The sequence below is a fragment of the Perissodus microlepis genome, chromosome 18 (assembly GCF_051167445.1).
Source record: "Perissodus microlepis isolate ML-2025 ecotype Zambia chromosome 18, ASM5116744v1, whole genome shotgun sequence".
Lineage (NCBI taxonomy): Eukaryota > Metazoa > Chordata > Actinopteri > Cichliformes > Cichlidae > Perissodus > Perissodus microlepis.
This window is the reverse complement of record NC_140478.1, coordinates 15,465,895-15,485,307: the sequence shown is the minus strand read 5'-3', so window position 1 is coordinate 15,485,307 and position 19,413 is coordinate 15,465,895. Positions and strand designations below refer to the sequence as shown.

Genomic DNA, 19,413 nt, shown 5'->3' with positions numbered 1-19,413 from the left:
ATACTCATATTCCGAACCAAAACCCTGTCACCTGCACAGAGCTCGGCCACTCTAATCCTCTTGTCAAACCTAGCTTTATTCCTTTCTCCGATCTTCTGGGAGTTCTTTGCAGCTAGAGTGTAGCTCTCCTCCAGACGTTGACGAAGGTTGTTCACATACTCTGAATGAGACTTATGGTTGGCATTTTCAGGTTGGATACCTAAGACCAGATCAATGGGTAGTCGGGGTTGTCTGCCAAACATCAGTTCATATGGAGAGAAACCAGTCGTGTCGTTTCTCGTGCAGTTATACGCATGAACTAAGGGTTTAACAAAGTCCCTCCAGTGAGATTTGTCTTCCTCTTCCAACGTACCCAACATATCAAGAAGCGTCCGGTTAAACCTTTCCACCGGGTTTCCGCGAGGATGATAAGGTGTAGTGCGGATTTTGTCTGCTCCTATCAACGCACATAGCTCTTTGATTGTGTGAGATTCAAAGTCTCTACCCTGATCACTGAGTAGACGACTGGGAAACCCATAATGAACTATGAAGTTCTCCCATAGAGCTTTTGCAATGGTCCTGGACTTCTGATCTTTAGTTGGCACTGCCACAGCAAACCTTGTAAAATGGTCAGTGATAACTAATATGTTCCGGGTGTCTCTGTTGTCTGGCTCAACTGACAAATAGTCCATACAAATGAGTTCAAGCGGGTAAGTTGCTATAATATTTTCAAGAGGCGCTGCCTTCTGAGGCACTGCTTTCCTCCTGACACAGCGTGGACACTGTCTGCAGTTCTCCTCTACGGACTTTGTCATCATTGGCCAATAGAATCTGGAACGGGCAAGATGCAGTGCTCGTTCAAAACCAAGATGACCAATTTCATCATGCACTCCACGCAACGCTTTCCCTCTGAACTGTTCAGGTAGGACTAACTGCCATACCATGTTGTCTCTATTTGTCCATTTCCTGTACAATACTCCATCTCTCAGTTCGAGCCTTCTCCACTCCTTGAGAAGAAGCCTAACATCAGGAGCTTCAAGGTTTGTTTCTCTGAAACTGGGCTTTTGAGCTCTTTCAACGAAGGTAATGACACGTGAGACAACCGGGTCATCCCTCTGAGCTTTATACCAGTCAGAGCTTGTCATAGATGGTAATGTGTCTTCTCCAAATACATCCGCAACTGTTGAGGGATCAACAGCAAGAGACTCTACAGCCAAAGGCTGTTCTAGATTTGAACAGTGCTCGATCTTTGACACCACAAGATGGCGCTGACATAAGGCAGATACCACCTCGTGACTCATCTCGTTGCTCACCTCTAGAAGACGGTTTTTCATGTCATCAACTCTCTCCCTTTCTTTGATGAAATCCTCATCTTCAAAAGGAGGAGCTTGTGGTCGTCGGGACAGCCCGTCTGCATCGCGATTGGCATGACCGGCCCTGTACTTAACGGTGAACTGATAAGTAGACAGCGCAGCTAACCAGCGATGACCAGCAGCATCTAACTTCGCAGATGTCAGTACATACGTGAGAGGATTGTTATCCGTCACAATGGTGAAGTTAGCGCCATAAAGGTAGCTGTTAAACTTCTCACAAACTGCCCACTTCAAAGCTAGAAATTCAAGCTTGTGAGTGGGATAGTTTCTCTCACTTTTGGAAAGTCCCCTGCTTGCATAAGCCACAGCTCTCAGCTTCCCGTCCTGCTCTTGGTAGAGTGCTGCACCCAAGCCTTCACGACTGGCATCAGTGTGCAGGACATATGGTAGCTGTGGATTGGCAAAAGCAAGGACAGGTGCCGATGTCAGTCTCTCAATCAAAGTCTTAAATGCATTTTCGCATTCAGGTGTCCACTCCTCTCCAAAAGGTAAGTTAATGTTTGACGGTTGTCTGAAACGTTCTTCAAGATACACTTTACCCCTCTTTTTGGGTGAGTAGTAACCGGCCGTTAGACTATTTAAAGGCTTTGCGATCTTTGAGTATCCGTCAATGAATCTCCGGTAATAACCGGCAAAGCCTAGGAAACATTTTAGCTCTCTCTTGTTTGTAGGATGAGGCCATGTTTTCAAAGCTGAGATCTTATCAGGATCTGTGTGAACTCCTTGGGCATCCACCACATGGCCAAGGTACTTCACCGAGGGCCTAAAGAAATGACATTTTTCTGGGGACAGCTTCAACCCAAAGTCCCTCAACCGGTTCAGCACCCTCATGAGTCTCACCTCATGTTCCTCCAGGGTGTCTGAAAACACAATCAGATCATCCAAAAACACAAGTACCTCACTCAAGTTCAAATCCCCAACACACTTCTCCATCAGTCGTTGAAATGTACTTGGGGCATTTGTAACGCCCTGAGGCAGGCGATTAAACTCGTAAAACCCAAGAGGACAGACAAAAGCAGTTTTAGCTTTATCTTCCTCGGCCATCTCAACCTGATAATAGCCTGATTTGAGGTCCATGACCGAGAACCACTTGGCACCACTAAGGGCCGTGAAGGTCTCCTCAATGTTTGGGAGGGCATAAGCATCCCTAATGGTCCGTGCGTTCAACTTACGGTAATCAACGCACAACCTGATCGAACCGTCCTTTTTACGCACAACTACTATTGGAGATGCGTAAGGGCTCTCTGACTCCCTAATAACCCCTGCATTAAGCAGTTCTTTGAGGTGTTGCTTGACAGCTTCTCTGTCACTTGGGTGGATGGGCCTCGACCGTTCCTTAAACGGCGTGTCATCGTTCAGCCGAATGTGGTGTTTTACCACAGTGGTATGACCATAAGACAGGTCATCAACCGCAAACACTTCTGAAATAGACTTGAGCTTGGTGGTAATGCGCCCTTTCCATTCTTCAGAGAGGGGTGACTCATCAAGATTAAACTTTAGCTTCTCTCCATCAAACTTGTCATGAGAAGAAGCATTTGAAACAGGCACCAGGGGTGAAATGTGCTGGGCTACACATACCTGGGCAACTGTACTTCCTGGTTGCAACACAATACTGTGCCCACTCAAGTTCTGCAAGACGACTGGAACCTTATTCTTAGCTTTGTAAGGGATGTCTATCAAAGCAGTTTCAAGAAATAAACCACCAGGTAACTTGTCGTGTTCATTTGGTTCAAGGACAAAACTTACGTTAGGAGTGTTCTTTCTCAGCCTAACATCGCCCATTAAACAGCACTTGTGGTTGGCAGGGATGGTGACTGGTACTTTCCCGTGCAACCTCACTGGGCGTATGTGGCAATCATCCATTTGTTTAGCCAAGTGCTGGAGAACCAGTGCTACATCTCTGGAACACAGTCTGTGAAGGAAATCTGGACCGTCACGTTCAGATAACTTATCATGGAGTCTTAACAGTGCATTGGTACCAATCAAAACTGGTATTCTGCTGTTAAAATGGCACTCAGGCACAACAAGAGCCAAAACAACCAACTCTTCCTCTTTGCCTGTAATGTTTTGAGGAAAAGTGACGTGGGTCTCAACATAACCAAGGTAGGGAACGTGCTGTCCACCCGCACCCTCAATCTCAAGCAATGCTTGAATGGGCTGAATGGGGAGATGTGCCAGTTTATCCTTGTGAAATGATTCGGAGATTGTAGTGACTTGTGAACCACTATCCATGATAGAGTTGCATTGCACACCCTCAACCAAAACAGAAGCTGAACAACGAGGACCTATCAGACCGGGTGGCAAGCGGGATTGGGAACTGAAATCTTGAACCATTGTCTGGGTCTTCATTTTGCTCTGAACATCAATTCTTTGGTCACTTGAGGCGGGACTAATGCTGGTCTCAGCTCCTGGACGTCCCACAGCAGGAGCCGCTACAAGTTTAAAGCAAAAGGCTCAGTAACCTGTTGGGCTTGGAACCTTCCTTGCTTTTCCTTTAACTCAGCATTCTTCTGACGGACTAGTGCCTGGTTGGGTTCATTTGGACACCGAGCGGCAATGTGGTTATCTTCACCACATCTAAAGCAGAACCATGCTTTTGGCATAGAGGGAACCTTAACTGGTCTCCTGGCACTGCTATTTCTTGCCGTAAGGAAGTCTTTGCCACTATCATTCTCTTTAGGACATTTTTGGTTCTGAGTGAGCTCTCTGAGTTGCTTAGACAACTCATCTATTTTACTTTCAAGTTTAACAGTTTCTTCTTGTCTCTGTTTTAACGCTGTACTAAGCTCACTGTCAAAAGGAGAATTCTTGGACCTTTGACTCAGTTTCTCTACCTGCTTTGAAAGCTCATCCACTCTCCTCTCAAGCTTAGATGCTTCACTCTGTTTTGCAGTCTGTGTCGGAACGGGCTCATCATCATAGGAGGGTACATCAAAAATGGAGTGGGCATGTACAGCTGCTTTTGTAGCACCCAGATGTTTTTTCATCCTGTCTAGCTTTGCAGATCTACGACCTTCCTCGGTCCTTAACATAAGGAGTAGATCTGGGAATGTTGGTGGACTGTTCTTTTTGTTCTCTAGTTGGAGAGCTATAATGAGACTCTGGTCCCAGCAGCCTCTAATAAACTGTCTGAGTAGGTGTTCGCTTAAAGTTTCGACAGAGACTCCCCCTCTAGAAATAGCTCGAGTGAGGAGGCTATGGAGTCTGTTCAAATATGCTGAGGGCTTTTCTCCGCTATTCTGATTGGAGCTGAGAAAGGTTGCAAATAACTCTTCTCCGTCCTCTACAACACTGAAAGCGGAATCGAGCTGCCTAATATAAGCCCTGGGTGGTGAGCTCACACCAAGCAACTTAACAACATCGGCTGCTGGACTTAGCAAACTTTCAAGTATTTTCCTAATTTTTTGCGCATCACTAAGGGAGCAATCACTGACAAGAAGGTCCACTTGTGTGCGCCATGTTTCATAGTCTACCTCACCATTGGGCCTAGGAGCACGGCCAGAAAAGGTGCGCAGTCTGGTTTGTGTAGACCACGGGGCTGTTGAGTCATTTCTGATAACGTGCTCAACAACAACTTTTTGAATCTGAGGTGGGTTAAGGAGACTGTGGTCGATATTAACAGGGTTCACCACAGCACTATCAGGTGCATTGTGGGTCTGTGTGTAGTGATTAGGTTCATCATGATCACTAGCTACAGTGTCATGGAGGGATGTGTCACCATCCTGAGCTGTGTGTGGCTGTGTGTCAGGAATCTCAGAGTTATGTCGAGCTTCTCTGACCTCACTCTGAATAACACTCAAGAAACCTGCTTTACCACTATCTCCAACAGCCTTCAGTTCTTCTAAGTATCTACGAGCTAACTCCTTGCCTACCTCTTCCTGAGCAACATCTCGAATGGTTTTGACAGACCACCCGATAGCAGGATCCTTGGGGCTCGGCAAGTCGCCTAAGATCTGGGGGTTGATCTTGGAAATGGCTTGATCAGACAAATATTCTATGAGGACTCTACCCTCTGGCTGGTTTGATTCATCTGGAACTCGAACTATCCGAGAAACCTTACCATTTACTGAAAAAACACTCGCAATGTCATCATCTGTGTAAATCCCTTCAATGCCAGTCACAAAAAGTGAGCACTGGCCATCTACATCAAAACGTCTGCAAAGATCCATGTCCAACTCAATAGGGTCAAGGAAAAATGAAAAGGTGGGTGTTGTGAGCTGGAAAGTCAAGGTGCTACTTTTCACCAATCTCCTGGCTGGCTCGCCACTTGTAACGCAATCTGTACTTACGCCAAACCTTTAATGCGTGGAAATCAGGACTGTTGACCTTGGGCAGTTCACTAGGTGTCGGTGTCATCAATTCCACCCCGATGTCTAAGCCCAGAATCACAGTTTCTCTAGAAATAGGTTACAAGAATTCAAATGTGTCCCAAATATCTGTATCCCATCAGAGGCTAGTTTCGTAAAGGAGATTGGTAGTAGCTGCTCCACCACAGGAACAATAAGGTTTCCAGCACACAATGGACACCACACTTACTTAACATAAACACATTTATTAGGCACAATTTTAAATAATAACCCCTTGTTTTGTAGTGTCTTTCCACTCAGTGTCCCAAGAAAAATAAAATAAATAAACTCAAATATGTATCCCTTCAAGGTCCTTTGGCCAAAAGAAAATCACCTGAGCTCAGGAAAAAAATAAAGTGCATCGTTGGGCCCTTTGAATTGTTCCTACCGCTCTGTTGGAACGGTGTAGCATCCAATAATAACATCCAGCAAGCAGAAGCATCCACCCGCAGCAACGACCATCTACTAGCCAGGACGGTTCAGCAGAGTCATCAGATGAGGACTTCCACAAGGCAGTTCATCCAGTAGGATCCAGGGCACCAAAAGGGCAAACAAACAAGCCTACACACAAGTGTGCAGAAGAATTAACTAAAATGTTCATAAGTCTCAATACCACTGTCTCAGTGTCCATGTCACTAACGGCTTATTTAACAGTCTTACCATTATAATAATACAGGTTTGTCAAAATAAAAATATAACAGAACATAAATGCTGTTAACAATGCTTATTAATGCTGTTCTCTTAGGCATAACATAATAACACTGTAACTGACCTCGTGTCGGCCGCCATTTTAGGACATTAGCCAGGCTCACTTAACGGCTAGCTTGCTAACAGTCAGCCAATAACACACATTATACAATATTTAGCCTCTTTCTTAACAAACATGACAGTGGTAGATTTGATACTTCGCTGCAGCATAATAAGGCACAAAACATTTCATGCGAACATGCGCTGCAAGCTAACTCACCAGAGGGGTTCATGTAATGGCGAATGGCTGTCGGATTCAGCTCAGCTTCACGTTCATAACCGCTACAAGACTCCTTTTTCTAACAACATATTAAATCATTAGCTTCACATATAAAGGTTTTTAAAACTATTTACAGCAACTCAAATGTCTACTGTACCCGAATTTCCAGCTCACAGAGGGCACGAGAGCAGCATGCGCCTCATCGGACGAACGGAAGGAAAAAAACTCTGTAGCTGGACTAGAGAGTGGCTATGCGCACGGCACAGTGGTGCGTTCAGTGACTACAAATAATCAGAAATCCCATACTCAAACAATGATCTGGGTTACACTAGCATAAAAATGAAACACTCATTTCTATTGACCAATATGCAGACCAATGAGGAAGTCCAAGGAACTCAGTGAAGATCTAAGAAGGAGATTTGCATATTTACACAATTGGGACAGTTCCAGAGTCTTAAAGCCATTTCTAAGAAAAAAAAATGCAGATTCCAAAATCATTAGTTCAGTCAGTTTGTGGGTAAGTACAACTTATTGAGAAGAAGAAGATGAGGGGAAATTTGTGAGAATTTGGTCCGAAACAATCCAGGAACCAAACTAATGCTCAAGCCTTCCACAAACTAGAAACTGCTGGAACTGCTGCTAGTGTCACTTTCCACAGTGAAGCAACTTTTACATTGGCCTGAGAGGGTGCTGACCAAGAAATGCCAAATGCCCGCTGAAGAAAAGTTGTATGGTCAGATGAGACAGAGATTTAGTTGTTTGGCCGCAATAACAAGAGGCATATTTGGTGTAAAGGTGAGGCTTTTAAACCCAAGAACAATGTACCAGTTCTCAAGCATTGCGGAAGTAGCATCATGCTCTAGACCTGTTTTGCTGTCATTGGTACTGGTACATTGTGCAAAGTGGATGGAACAGTTGTCTCGCAGTGCCTTTTGTAACCTAAAGATCCCACAGTAACAGGGTCTCACAAATAAGTTTGTGTTCCAGTGACGGCGAGAAAAACAACTGTAGTATTTAATTCATCTAGTAATTAGCACTAATTACCAGATACCTCTGTGTCCTTCCCCTTATTTGTTTACGGATGAAGCTTGCTAACCAAACTTGCTAGCCATGACTAATGAGTTAGCACTTCATGGTGTAATTGCAGAGTCCAGAACCAGTTGATGTCACAGTGTCCATCTTTCAAACTGTTTATCTGCAACAGAACTTACTTGAAATTAGTGCTATATGAAAAGCATATATAAAATGGTAAATGGCCTGTATTTGTATAGCGCTTTACTAGTCCCTAAGGACCCCAAAGTGCTTTACACAACCTGTCATCCACTCATTCACACACTGGTGATGGCAAGCTACATTATAGCTACAGCCACCCTGGGGCGCACTGACAGAGGTGCCGGACACTGGTGCCACCGGGCCCTCTGACCACCACCAGTAGGCAACGGGTGAAGTGTCTTGCCCAAGGACACAACGACCGAGACTGTCGTTGTGTCCTCGAACCGGCAACCTTCCGATTACAAGGCGACCTTCCAACTCTTGAGCCACGATCGTGGAGTTGGAAAGCAAGTGAAGGCCTTAAAGGGAAACACTGCACGTAGCAAATATCTGACAAGGTTACAAATCCAGCTGGATCTAGTGTGAGTTTTTCATTCCTATTTATGACAGACTAATGGTAAAAATCATTTTTACTTACAGTAGTTCAGTGTATTTTAGAAACAGACAGCTGGCACCCGTGCACTAATGCATATTTGGCAACTGCATAAAGATCTTGTCTTACGGCAAATAAGGATTGATCTAGAAAATCGACAGTGTCATTATGTAGAAATACAGGAGCAGCCGAATAAACTGCGCCACTGTTAGTTTTGATGCATGCTCACAAGTGTTGTATTTAAGCTGGAGTCAAAAACTGATAAAGACAAGGAGTCACCTATGTTAGGGAAACATGAATACAAGGCAGATCCAGAGGCCTTGCCAAACCTAGGCCCATGAGCTTCTTTACAACTTTCACCCCCAACATCCACCTCCAATTAACTGCTATGCAGTTGCCGAAGAGCTGCAAGGTCAAGAAAATGGTTAGCAAGATACTGACCTCAATTCTCCTTCACCACACCCCATCAATGCACTGTAAGTCATAAGTTCACCTTATAACTGTCTTTAGAAATCTACACAGCAGGCAGAGGTGTGAACTGACACCAGGTGTTTTAAAGTTCATGACAAACAGGTCAAAGTCTTCTCATTACTCATGTAAGTTCAGTGTGGGATCAAGTTGCAACGTACAACAGTAGGTTACACTGTAAATAGATTTGCTGTAACGTAATTCTAGGTGGATATTTAGTATGGTGAAATAATAAAATGAACTTTAGCGAAATTTATCAATGTTTGTCGTAGCTATAAAGTCTGTACTCAGTCTACTTGATATCAAGTAGTGTGACAACTTGCTAAGCCCCAGTAAACAGTAGCACCATTCCTCGCTGGATTACAGCTCTGCAGCTAGGGTTGAGCCAAGAGTTTTATGCAGACATGCACGCCTCATGATACACACATAAAGAGGCAGGCAAAACACAAATGTAGACATAATTTTTCAGGGTTAACTTATTTAATGTGTGTGTGTGTATTTATTTCTGCAACCCTATATGCTGTCGGTGTGAGTATTCTAGCCAACTGTAGTTTATACATGACACAAAGGGGGAAAAAAGAGAGACTAAATCTTATCAGCTGAAGACAGAAAGAGAACTGTTTGACAACAGTCTGGTTCTTCCTTTTGCATACCTACATTTAAGGATTTAATCTGTGAGACAGCAGCCACTGTGTGCTGGCAAACCAAAAGGAACCAAGAGGAGGCAGGGGAAAGAAGAAAACTAACACGGTTGCCCGGAGAATTATCATGCAATTTTCGGTTGTTCAGAATTTTGATGGCCGAGACATTTGTTATTCTTATTATTCACCTTCCTGCCTTTATTCCTCCATTTCTCTCTTGCTACCCTCCCATCCCTCCTCCCTCTTGGCTAGGGCTTGAGGTCCGCCTCTTCTTCGGAGCTTTGGCCCGGGTTGTTAGAAGCAGCTGTTGTTCCTCTTTGGCCAGTGGGAAATAAAGGCTCCTCCAAACACACAAGCTACCCATCTGGAGAGGCATTAGTGGCAGAGGACACTGTGAACTGTTTCTCACACACATAGCCAACACAAAGGTCAATGAGGTTGTTAAACTGTATGTGTAGTTAGGTAACACAGTAACCGCACTACATATTAGAGTGAAAGTTGGGTGGTCAGTTGTATAAAATGGCACGAACCATTTTCTCTTCATCTCAATGACACAGTTTACCGCATCCCTAAACAGCAAGTTTGAAAGCTACAGCATATTATTTATAGTATTATGGAAGTGTTTACAGGCCCCACAGACCCATGCATCGATATCCAGAAACTGCCCAGACATGAAGGTCTTAGGTTCTGTTTTTTTATTTGATTTGATTTTCTCTGTCCCCGTTTGTTGACTATTACAAAAGCATCTATAAAATCAAATCCCATTTGTCATATACTGACGAAGAACATATGTCACTGACTGCTGTTGTGATGGGAGAAGTATGTTGATGTGCCATTGCATCGCCTTGAAGTCGCCTGAGGTGATTGATTCCATCTGTCTTGATACAAGTGGCGATGGATATTCATCCTCATACTGAAAAGCTGAACTAAATGTTTTCCTCTTCTAACCCTCTATGTCATCCTTCCCACTCTGTGTTTTTTTTCTATCTTGCTTGTTCTCCCTTCTTTTTCCCCACTGTTCGGGGATTTACACATGACTCAGCTTATGAAGCATGGCTTATCTGCTAACATTGTCTCATTATGACAACAACAACATAACATTCCATTAGTCTTCTGCCCCCCAGTTTTCTATTTCTTTGTGCCTCAAGCTGTTGGAGGCTTTAAGGAACAAGTACTCTTCTCTTTTTTCTCCCTTTAAATTTCTGCTTATTTTTCTCTCCCATTGTAATTACATTTTTTTCTCCTGTTGCTATGTAACTTAGGCACTCATATATTATCATATCGTATTATTGCATAACATTTCCACTCAATGTGATGCCATTTTTTACAGTATAGTGCTTCTTTTGTTTTATCTAAACTTCTAAAAATGTCAAGCGTTATTAAATATATCCATTGTCCGTATTTATTTTCTTTTTTTGCAGTTTGAAAAATGTTCGGTGCTTCCTCGACATGTTGAGGGGATTTCATAGTTTTTTCTTCGTCTTCTTTCAAGTGGTCCCTTTAGGGATCGCCTACCTCACCCTATCTCTAGCATCCTCTTCTGTCACACCAATCCTCCCTACTACATCCATGATTCTTTTCTGTGGTGGTCTTCCTCTTTTTCCTCCTGCTTTGCAGCTCCATATTCAATATCTATCCATCTTCTTCCTCTTGTCCAATTCAGGGTTACAGTGGAGCAGGAGCCTATCCCAGCTCTCATATAGTGAGAGAGAATGTACACCCTAGACAGGTCACAGATCTATTGCAGACAGATAGCCATTCATACTCACATTGAACTTGCCAATTTAGAATGACCAAATAGCCTAAGCCTGTGAATGTCTTTGGTCTGCCGGAGTCTTGCATGACACTGGCAGAACGTGCAAACTCCACACAGAAAAGCACCATCCTAGTTTCAAAATGTATCAGACAACATCCTGAACACTTCAGCTTCTACTGCAAAACCCCCTCCTCACTATAAAAGGTAATGGAATATACTCAGGTTGATTTGCTGTCAAATAAGCTCAGAGCACCACTTAAATACTTTGACAAAAATAGGCCTGGTTACATTATTAGTTTACTGAGTATTGACTCTCCTTTTAAAACTGATTGCATCTAATTTTCTTTGATTTAAATGATCACAGGAGACGTTAACTGGTTGGCAGTACTGCAGAATGTGTCATAATTGGTTGTCCTGGCGAGGACTTTCTCCATTAATTAGCCAGTTGGTTAGAGCAGTATTAGTGTTGTGTTGGCTTATTCAAATGCTGTTTTTTTACACCCCCCTGATGAGATGCAGCCCATTTCCCCTGAAACAATAACAGCAATCTGATTTGGGATAAATGGTGTCTTTGTCTATTGTCTACTGGAACAACAAAAACCATTGGCACACAAAACACTTTTGTCTCAAGTGCCCCGCCTAGCCCTATTTACACAGATACAGTTTAAAGAAACCACTTGGCATTAGGCTTTGCCTCAGTGTGGGGACTCTGATATTGAGCATAATCCCCATCACAACCAGTGCTAGGGCCTCGCCTAAATCAGTTCCAGAAGTAATTGTTAACTTGTTAACTTATATAAAGGGGTTGCTACAAAAAATATTCTATTCACTCTGTTTATTTGTACCATTTTGCTATCCAGCGACACCTTTTTGGCACATCTCAGTCAAAAGGGGTCAGCTAAACTTCTGAGGTAATCTTGAGTGCAACACCTTCAGGCTTTGGATCGTTTCCAACTTACCAGCTGTGTCTCATTTGGCAGTATTCTCTCAGGTTCTGTTTTATCTTATCATCTTGTCATCACATGTTATCTTGTCATCTCTTGTCTGCTCGCTAAATGTATGGAGATTTTTGTCATGCTAGTCTGAGTCTGGCATGACCAAATAACAATCGCTTTCAGTGAAAATGGTGTAAACATATAAATATCTGATTAAACCCAAAGAAATCACTACAGTCTATCCAACACTCTTCTGCTTTATTGCCTCTTACCTGTTTCCAATAGCGGTTTTTGATACTGGCGACACGGGCGGTTGCCCGGGGCGGCATCGTGGTGGGGGGCGGCATCACGGGCATGGGAAAAAAATAAAAATAAAAAATTACTCGTACTCGTGCTGCTCCGACATCATGCCAGCGCATATTGGGAATGGCATAGGCACCGATCGGTTTTCTATCGCCCATTTGCTGGGCGTAAGCGCGCCCTCCGTTTGCGAGGTGCGCCTGCGGCGGGGGATTCTCTGGCTGGCTCGAGCAGCATCTAATAACCAACTCGCAAAATAAAACAAAATTTAAAAACACAACAAACACGAACACACCAGACATTATCAGAGATGGGCAGTTACTGTAATCCGATTACTTTTTTCAAGTAACGAGTAAAGTAAGGGATTACTATTGCAAAAACGGTAATTAGATTACCGTTACTTTCCCGTAGGAACGCTGCATTACTGCGTTACTAAAACCGTGATTTTTTTTGCGAGAATGTCTGTGACAGTGACGTAAGCAAGTGCGACGGTCGTGACAACAGCTGTGTGCAGATCAACAATGGATCGACTGCGGGAGAGAGTATGAGCGTGCAGCGTTTAAAGCGTGGAAGTACTGACCTTACTTTAAGTTTGATTCCATAAAAAGTGACAAAAACATTAGCGTCCGTTGTGCGTGGGAAGAAAACTTCTTTTTACAGCGAAAAAAACCCCCTAAACTTCCAAGCAAGCACCGAGTGTGCTACCACGTAATGGGAAATTCACAGAGAAACTCGCGGATTCTTCCACTGACCGCTGCGGCACACCTGCACCAGGGTAAACCTCCGCCTACGCCACTCCTGCTTTACAGGTGAAAATAGAGCAACAGGACCGCTGAGTCTTTGACTTTATTTATTTTCTGCTGTGTTTTACTTGCATCTATTTGAAAGACTGAGTGTAAACACAAAAAATATATATATTTTATGTGCTGGAATGTGCAGAAAATAGGTTTAAATAGGTTTAAAACAAATTTCTTCCAGTCAGAGAATGTTGCATATAATTAAATTTTTGCTTGATGCATAAAGTTAAAAGATTAAAACTAATAAAACAAGTTTTAAAAAGGGACGTTTCCATCTGATTACATTTTGTATGATGGATTGTAGAAAAAGTAGAATTGGGCTGAAAGATCTATCGTTTTATCACCTATTCAGGTTGTAAATCGTGTTTTTAAAAAGTAACTAAGTAATTAATTACTTTTGAAAATAAGTAATCAGTAAAGTAACGGGATTACTTTTTTGGGGAAGTAATCAGTAATTAGTTACTGATTACTTTTTTCAAGTAACTTGACCAACACTGGACATTATGATACAGACTTATATATGCACCGATGTTTTTTCAAAATTCTATAAAGTGAGCGCGAGAGCCCTCGGTGCACCCGCTTGCTGCTGAAGTCAAAGTAAACTTTATTGTTATCTCCGCTACATACAGTCCAGTATATAGAGAGACGAGACAACAAGGCTCCAGTTACAGCAGTGCAAGTAAACAAACAATATATATAAGAAGAGTAAGAAAATAAATATACACTTGGGACTAGGGGTAAAGGCATCAATAACAATTTAAAATGTCTATTTTACAGTTTGATGATTTAAAGTCTCACACACACAACCCGTCGATAGGGAGGGGGACCGGCTGCTTCCAAATAGAGCACATTTCATTCATAATGATGTAAATCCAAGTCCATTATGTATTCATGATTTGAATCCTGGGTTGTGAGAAATCCCAGAAATAAACCCTAGACAAAGTGAATCTGTGAACTAAGGTGTAGGTCTATTAGGTTATGTTGTGGTGATCCTCGAGTTGAGGGATGGGTGTTCATACTGGTGTGCAAAATTAAAACCAATGGAAGATAGACAAGAAAAGTTCAAAGCCATCAGGTGCTCAGTTTAGAAAAAAATAGAAAAGAAGAGGAGGAGAAACGAGCAAATGATATAGGTAAGCAGATGTGTCATTGGATAATGGCAGGTCATCCTGAAACAATCAGAATCAGAATACTTTATTAATCCCTAAGGAAATTATGTGGGTTACAGTTGCTCCAAGAAGAAATAGTAGCAGTAACAGACTAAACTCCAAACAATTCATTATGTTACAGATTTTAATATTAATTAGTCAGTGTCAGTTGTCGATTCTTCCTGTTCTCATTGTATGACATGGGGGGGGGGGGGGGGGGGGGGGGGGGCAGAGGGAGTGTTCGCCCAGGGCGCCAAACAGGCTAGGACCGCCACTGCCTGGTTCTCTATAAAAATAAACTGATGCCAATGCCAAAGTCAATCCCCCTTAACCTCTGTGCCTGTTTGCTTCTGTTTATGTCGATGGGATGCTGTTGTATTCCTCCCTTAGCGCCCACAGAAGCCTTTCTGGATCACTAAGTGCTGCTAGCAGATAAATCTAGACATCTAATACTTGTAATGACGGTTAATTGGAATGTAACTGAGACTGGGTGTGCACTTGTTGCACTGAGACTGTTAAGCTCCCAGTAATTCACTGATGTGCTTATTGGGTTGGGTCAGTCAGGGAGGGCGGGTAATTTGGATTTCTCACACACCAACATTTTGTCACCACCCAGAGAGAAGGAGATATGATGGCAGAAGCAGTGCGATGACACTGATAAATTAAAGACAACTGAGATTTCAGTCAGTTTTCATGTCAGCTGGGAGTTTTGTGTCTAAATAGATGTAAATTATGTGGGGTGTCTGTTACAAAAAGTGCAATTACTTTCTTATGACTTACTGTCATTATTAGTGCAAATAATGTTGTTGTCAACCTTGTCAAATCAAAATTATCAAATCTTTCAGTTAATAATCAAAATAATTAACTTTCATAGAAAAGGGTTTTTATATTAAATACTTTGATTTGGAATTCTGATTAAAAGGTTTTTTTAAAGGCATAAAGTAGGTTGGAAGTATTAACCCTTGTACGGTATTAATTACACCAGTATACTGTATGTATTTAAGAGAAGTTATTTTAAACAACATTAAAAAGTGCACTGTAGGTTTCTGGTTAATAGCTTGTTTCTTGAGCAGGATTTCCTTGTAGTCCAGTTCAGCTGTCCTTTTTGAGGTCAACATCCAAAGAAAAACATGGCTCCTCTTTGCTCTTTGGAGATTTGACATTCTGCACTAACCTGCTGTTGTGCTGCTTATAAAGTCAGCTGCCTTCTCTAACGAAACCTTTGAATCTTCAGCAGGCCTTTGCATTACCACAGTTGGAAGTTCTGTGCGTAAATTATTAAGATGAGCGCTACAAGCAGGCCTCCGCCTCTGGAAAGAGCACCTCTCTCACCACTCAAGGATTAAAATGTTCAGTTTTTATTTTATGCGTGTAATTTAAAAAAAAACTTTTAGCTATTAAGTAATGTAGCAGCATTATAAATGCACTGGCAAAAAAAACCTAAACTAAACAAATAAAAAATAAAGCATTTTTGAAAGCAAATTATGGGCACTTTGAACTGAAACATCCACTGCCACTAGTCTTTGAAAGGTATTAGAGTTGAAGTAATGGGAATCTTCACTAAGTGATTATTAAATATAATATACAAACCCAAAGAACATTTAAACACATATGCCTGAATTTAATGGAGGCTAAACTTGTTATTTTCTGTTTCTCTTTCCCGTTGTTTCTCTCTGTTTTCGTCTCCCACAGTACCCGAACCATCCAGTGCTGGTAAACCATTAGGGAAACATCCTGAAGGTGACAGCCCACAAGAAAACCCCTCTAAGCCCCCCTTAGTGAAGATGATAGGGGGTTCTTCATCTGCCAGCTGGACACAGTGCTGCAGCCTTGCACTGCTTTTTGCTGGACTTTGCCTGCAGTGGATCCTGTTCTGATGCCAGCACAGGCTGCGGGTCAACCTTCACCTCTGTCCCTTTAGGAACCTACACGCACAGAAAAACTCATATACATATCATAGATATAATCCTTACTGCTATCCTCAACCTACATAGATACAAAGGAGAACAGGGCAGATGCAGACTGGTGTCCTGCAGCATCACAATTGTGGGTGTTTGGACAAGCTGATATTATGCACGCTTATCTACAAGGCTACGAGGCTGGACGTGTGTATGCAAACATGCACGTCCTTGTTTCACTTACACAAACACACCTTTGTGATCCAAAAATGAAAGGCCATCATTCTGATTTTACTTACAAACACCCGCCAAAACCGCTTTGTTCTTTTTCTGCTGCTGGTGTTTACTTACCCTTTGATGCTAAAAACCTCGTCACAGCACTGCGTCTCATTTGAAAACTCAACTCATTCATATTTGGGGATTAAGGAATGCATTGACTGCTAGATCAATCCCAGGTATGTGGCCTCATACAGCAGATTTGATATTCTCTAATGACTGCGTGCCTTGGCAGTGATAAGAATGTAACAAGTACACAGGTACAGCACAGGCACACATGCATGGCTGAATTGTGCAGATAAACTAGGTGTGTATAGTATGTAAGTGTACATAGGTGGACAGATTTGCTAGAGTTTATGAGGTTCTGATTGAAAAAAAAAGCTCTTAACTGACTGAGCTGAATAGAGTTTTCGTATTTTTTCTTTTCTTTTTTTTTTTTTTTTTTGAGTTAGCTGTGAATGGGCTGTGCTTGTCGCTCAGTACAAAATAAGAAAGGGTGCAAAAAATGTAAAAAAAAAATGCATTATCAAGAATAATGCAGAAATATGCATAATTTTCCTCCTTAAACCCATGACATAAATGGACGGTTTTGGACATTTGAACAAAGTCTGTACATTGTTGATTTTGATCATGTCTATTGTGCATCCATGTTTGTGTGTCTACTCATTGAATTACACTTTAATACATGTATAACCTACAGAGCTATCAAAGTCTTTCCCACCATTTCTCATTGGTGACATGACATCAGGGTTTGCCTTTCTATAACCCTAATTTCAGAAATTTGGGACAATTTGTAAACTATAACTGAAAACAGAATGATTTGCTAATCTCATAAACCCTTATTTGATTCACCATAGAACCCAGTAAAATGGTATATATACTTTTCTTTGATGGCAGCAAGATCTCTCAAAAAAGTTGGGACAGGGTCCTGTTTACCACTGTGTAGCAATCACCAATCCGTAAAAGTCTGGGAACTGAGGAGGCTGGTTGCAGGACACCAAATGTACAAGCCGCCAGTTCCATGCTATCAAAAACGCAGACCTTTGAACTCAGTGCTGATAACAAACCAACACTTTTCCTCTTGAGTCCAGAGGACGTGGCATCCATATTTCCTGAAAATAATTTTCAATTTTAATTTGTCTGACCAGAACAGTTTTCCATTTTGCCCATTTTAAGTCAAATTAGGCCCAGAAAAAGAAGTGATGTTTCTGGATCACTTCTTTTTGGCTTGATGGAGCTTTAACCTGTATTTGTGTCCACAGACAGTGATTCGTGGAAGTTTTAGTGAGCCCATGCTATTATTTTTATGTCAGAATCATGTCCGTTATTAATGCAGTGCTGCCTGATGACCTGAAGAGCACAGGAATCCAGCAGTGATTTTTTGGCTTTTCTCCCTTGCGCACAGAGATTTCTCCAGTTTCTCTTTTCCTGACATTACACACTGCGGATGGTATGATATCCAAAGTCTTTACAATTTTATGGTGAAATAGTGAAACTCTGCCACACTGTGATGGTCTTTGTACACCCAATTATGTTACTGACCTCATGCCAATTAACCTACTTAGCTGTGACATTTTCCTTCAACTATTTTTTAGTAGCAAATACTTATCTAGCCTTTTGTGTCCCAAGATTTTTGACAAATGTTGCTTGCCATCAACTTGAACTTGACCTAATGTTTTTCATGAATACGTCTGTGTTCTACTGTAAGCAAAATATATCTTTATGAGATATGTTAATATACAAAAATCATAGGATGCTGTTTTTATTTACATTCAACACAGTGTCACAACTTTTTTTGGAATTGGGGTGGTAAATAATAGGAATTTGAAAACAGGAGCAAATATGACTGCTTTAATTCTAATTTAACAAAATCATTTTTTTTTTCAAAGCTATGGGCAACTTGTGCTTGATTCATTACAGCAGTAGCCTTTTTGTGAGCCCATCTTCTTTTGCTTTTGTCATTTTTTTTCTTAAAATATACATACAAAAGCAAAAACAAACCGAGTCTCAAACTAATGATGAAGTATTGATGTTTCCAATGATCATGCATGACAAGAGAGCAAAAGAAAAAGTGTCAAAAAACAAACAAACAAAAAACTCCCAAAACTAAGTAACGTGGCTTGCTCTTTATACATCTTTTCCTTCTTGTGTAGATTGGTTGTATCCACTGGTACTAGCACAGCAGATTACCTGTAAATGAGGATGATGAATGGTCCCTGTTAAGAAGATGCAGTATAATTGCTGACTACGCCATATGTAAAAGCTACACAGACACAGTGTCTAAACTCAATAGGTCTATATAGTGCTAGCATACCATACATACAATAAAAGTATTGTAGTTAATGGAGAGTAAAGATGACCACACCTACGTAGGTTTCAACAGTTCAAATGTTTCACATTTTGGGTCAGGTAATCATATTTGGTTGTTTTCCTACTTGTATGTTCTGTTCCAGGCCAATGTTCTTTGCACTCACTGGTTCCTTACAGTCATATACCCTCGCATGTGTATAAATGTACATATTTTGCATCACGTGTCATTTGTTTTTTGTCTCATTTCGTCTCTTTTGTATGGGAATGATATAGTGTTGTTGAGCTCTATTAAAAGTGCTCTGCTCTTTCGTTTGCTTCTCTAGCCTGTCCTTAAAGAATACCAGTCACGAACAAAGCAGATCTTCCTACTAGAGACTAACACACATTACACATCGACACAGGTGTTTTTATTTAATACTCTTGGGTCATTTCCCCGACTTTCCTGTTGCTGGTCCTATGCACTTTTCAGCATACCTACATCCATCTTCAACCGAATTTGCATTATAAATACAAAGGCCAGTGTGTATGATCAGGAGCTTTATTTTTTGGTATTGCCTCAACTTCTGTTGCCCTG

At 41.7% G+C, this 19,413-nt stretch overlaps 1 protein-coding gene across 2 annotated transcripts in view; it reads left to right on the top strand.

Annotated features, from left to right (window-relative positions):
* The window catches only part of gpc5c (glypican 5c), a 114,023-nt gene extending 94,876 nt beyond the window's left edge, over positions 1 to 19,147 (top strand). For both annotated transcript variants that reach the window (XM_084911646.1, XM_084911645.1), the window contains one exon: positions 16,048 to 19,147. In XM_084911646.1, the coding sequence (XP_084767772.1) occupies positions 16,048 to 16,232 (185 nt within the window). In that variant the 3' untranslated portion in view covers positions 16,233 to 19,147. The remainder of the gene's footprint in view (positions 1 to 16,047) is intronic.
* The last annotated feature ends 266 nt before the right edge of the window (positions 19,148 to 19,413 follow it).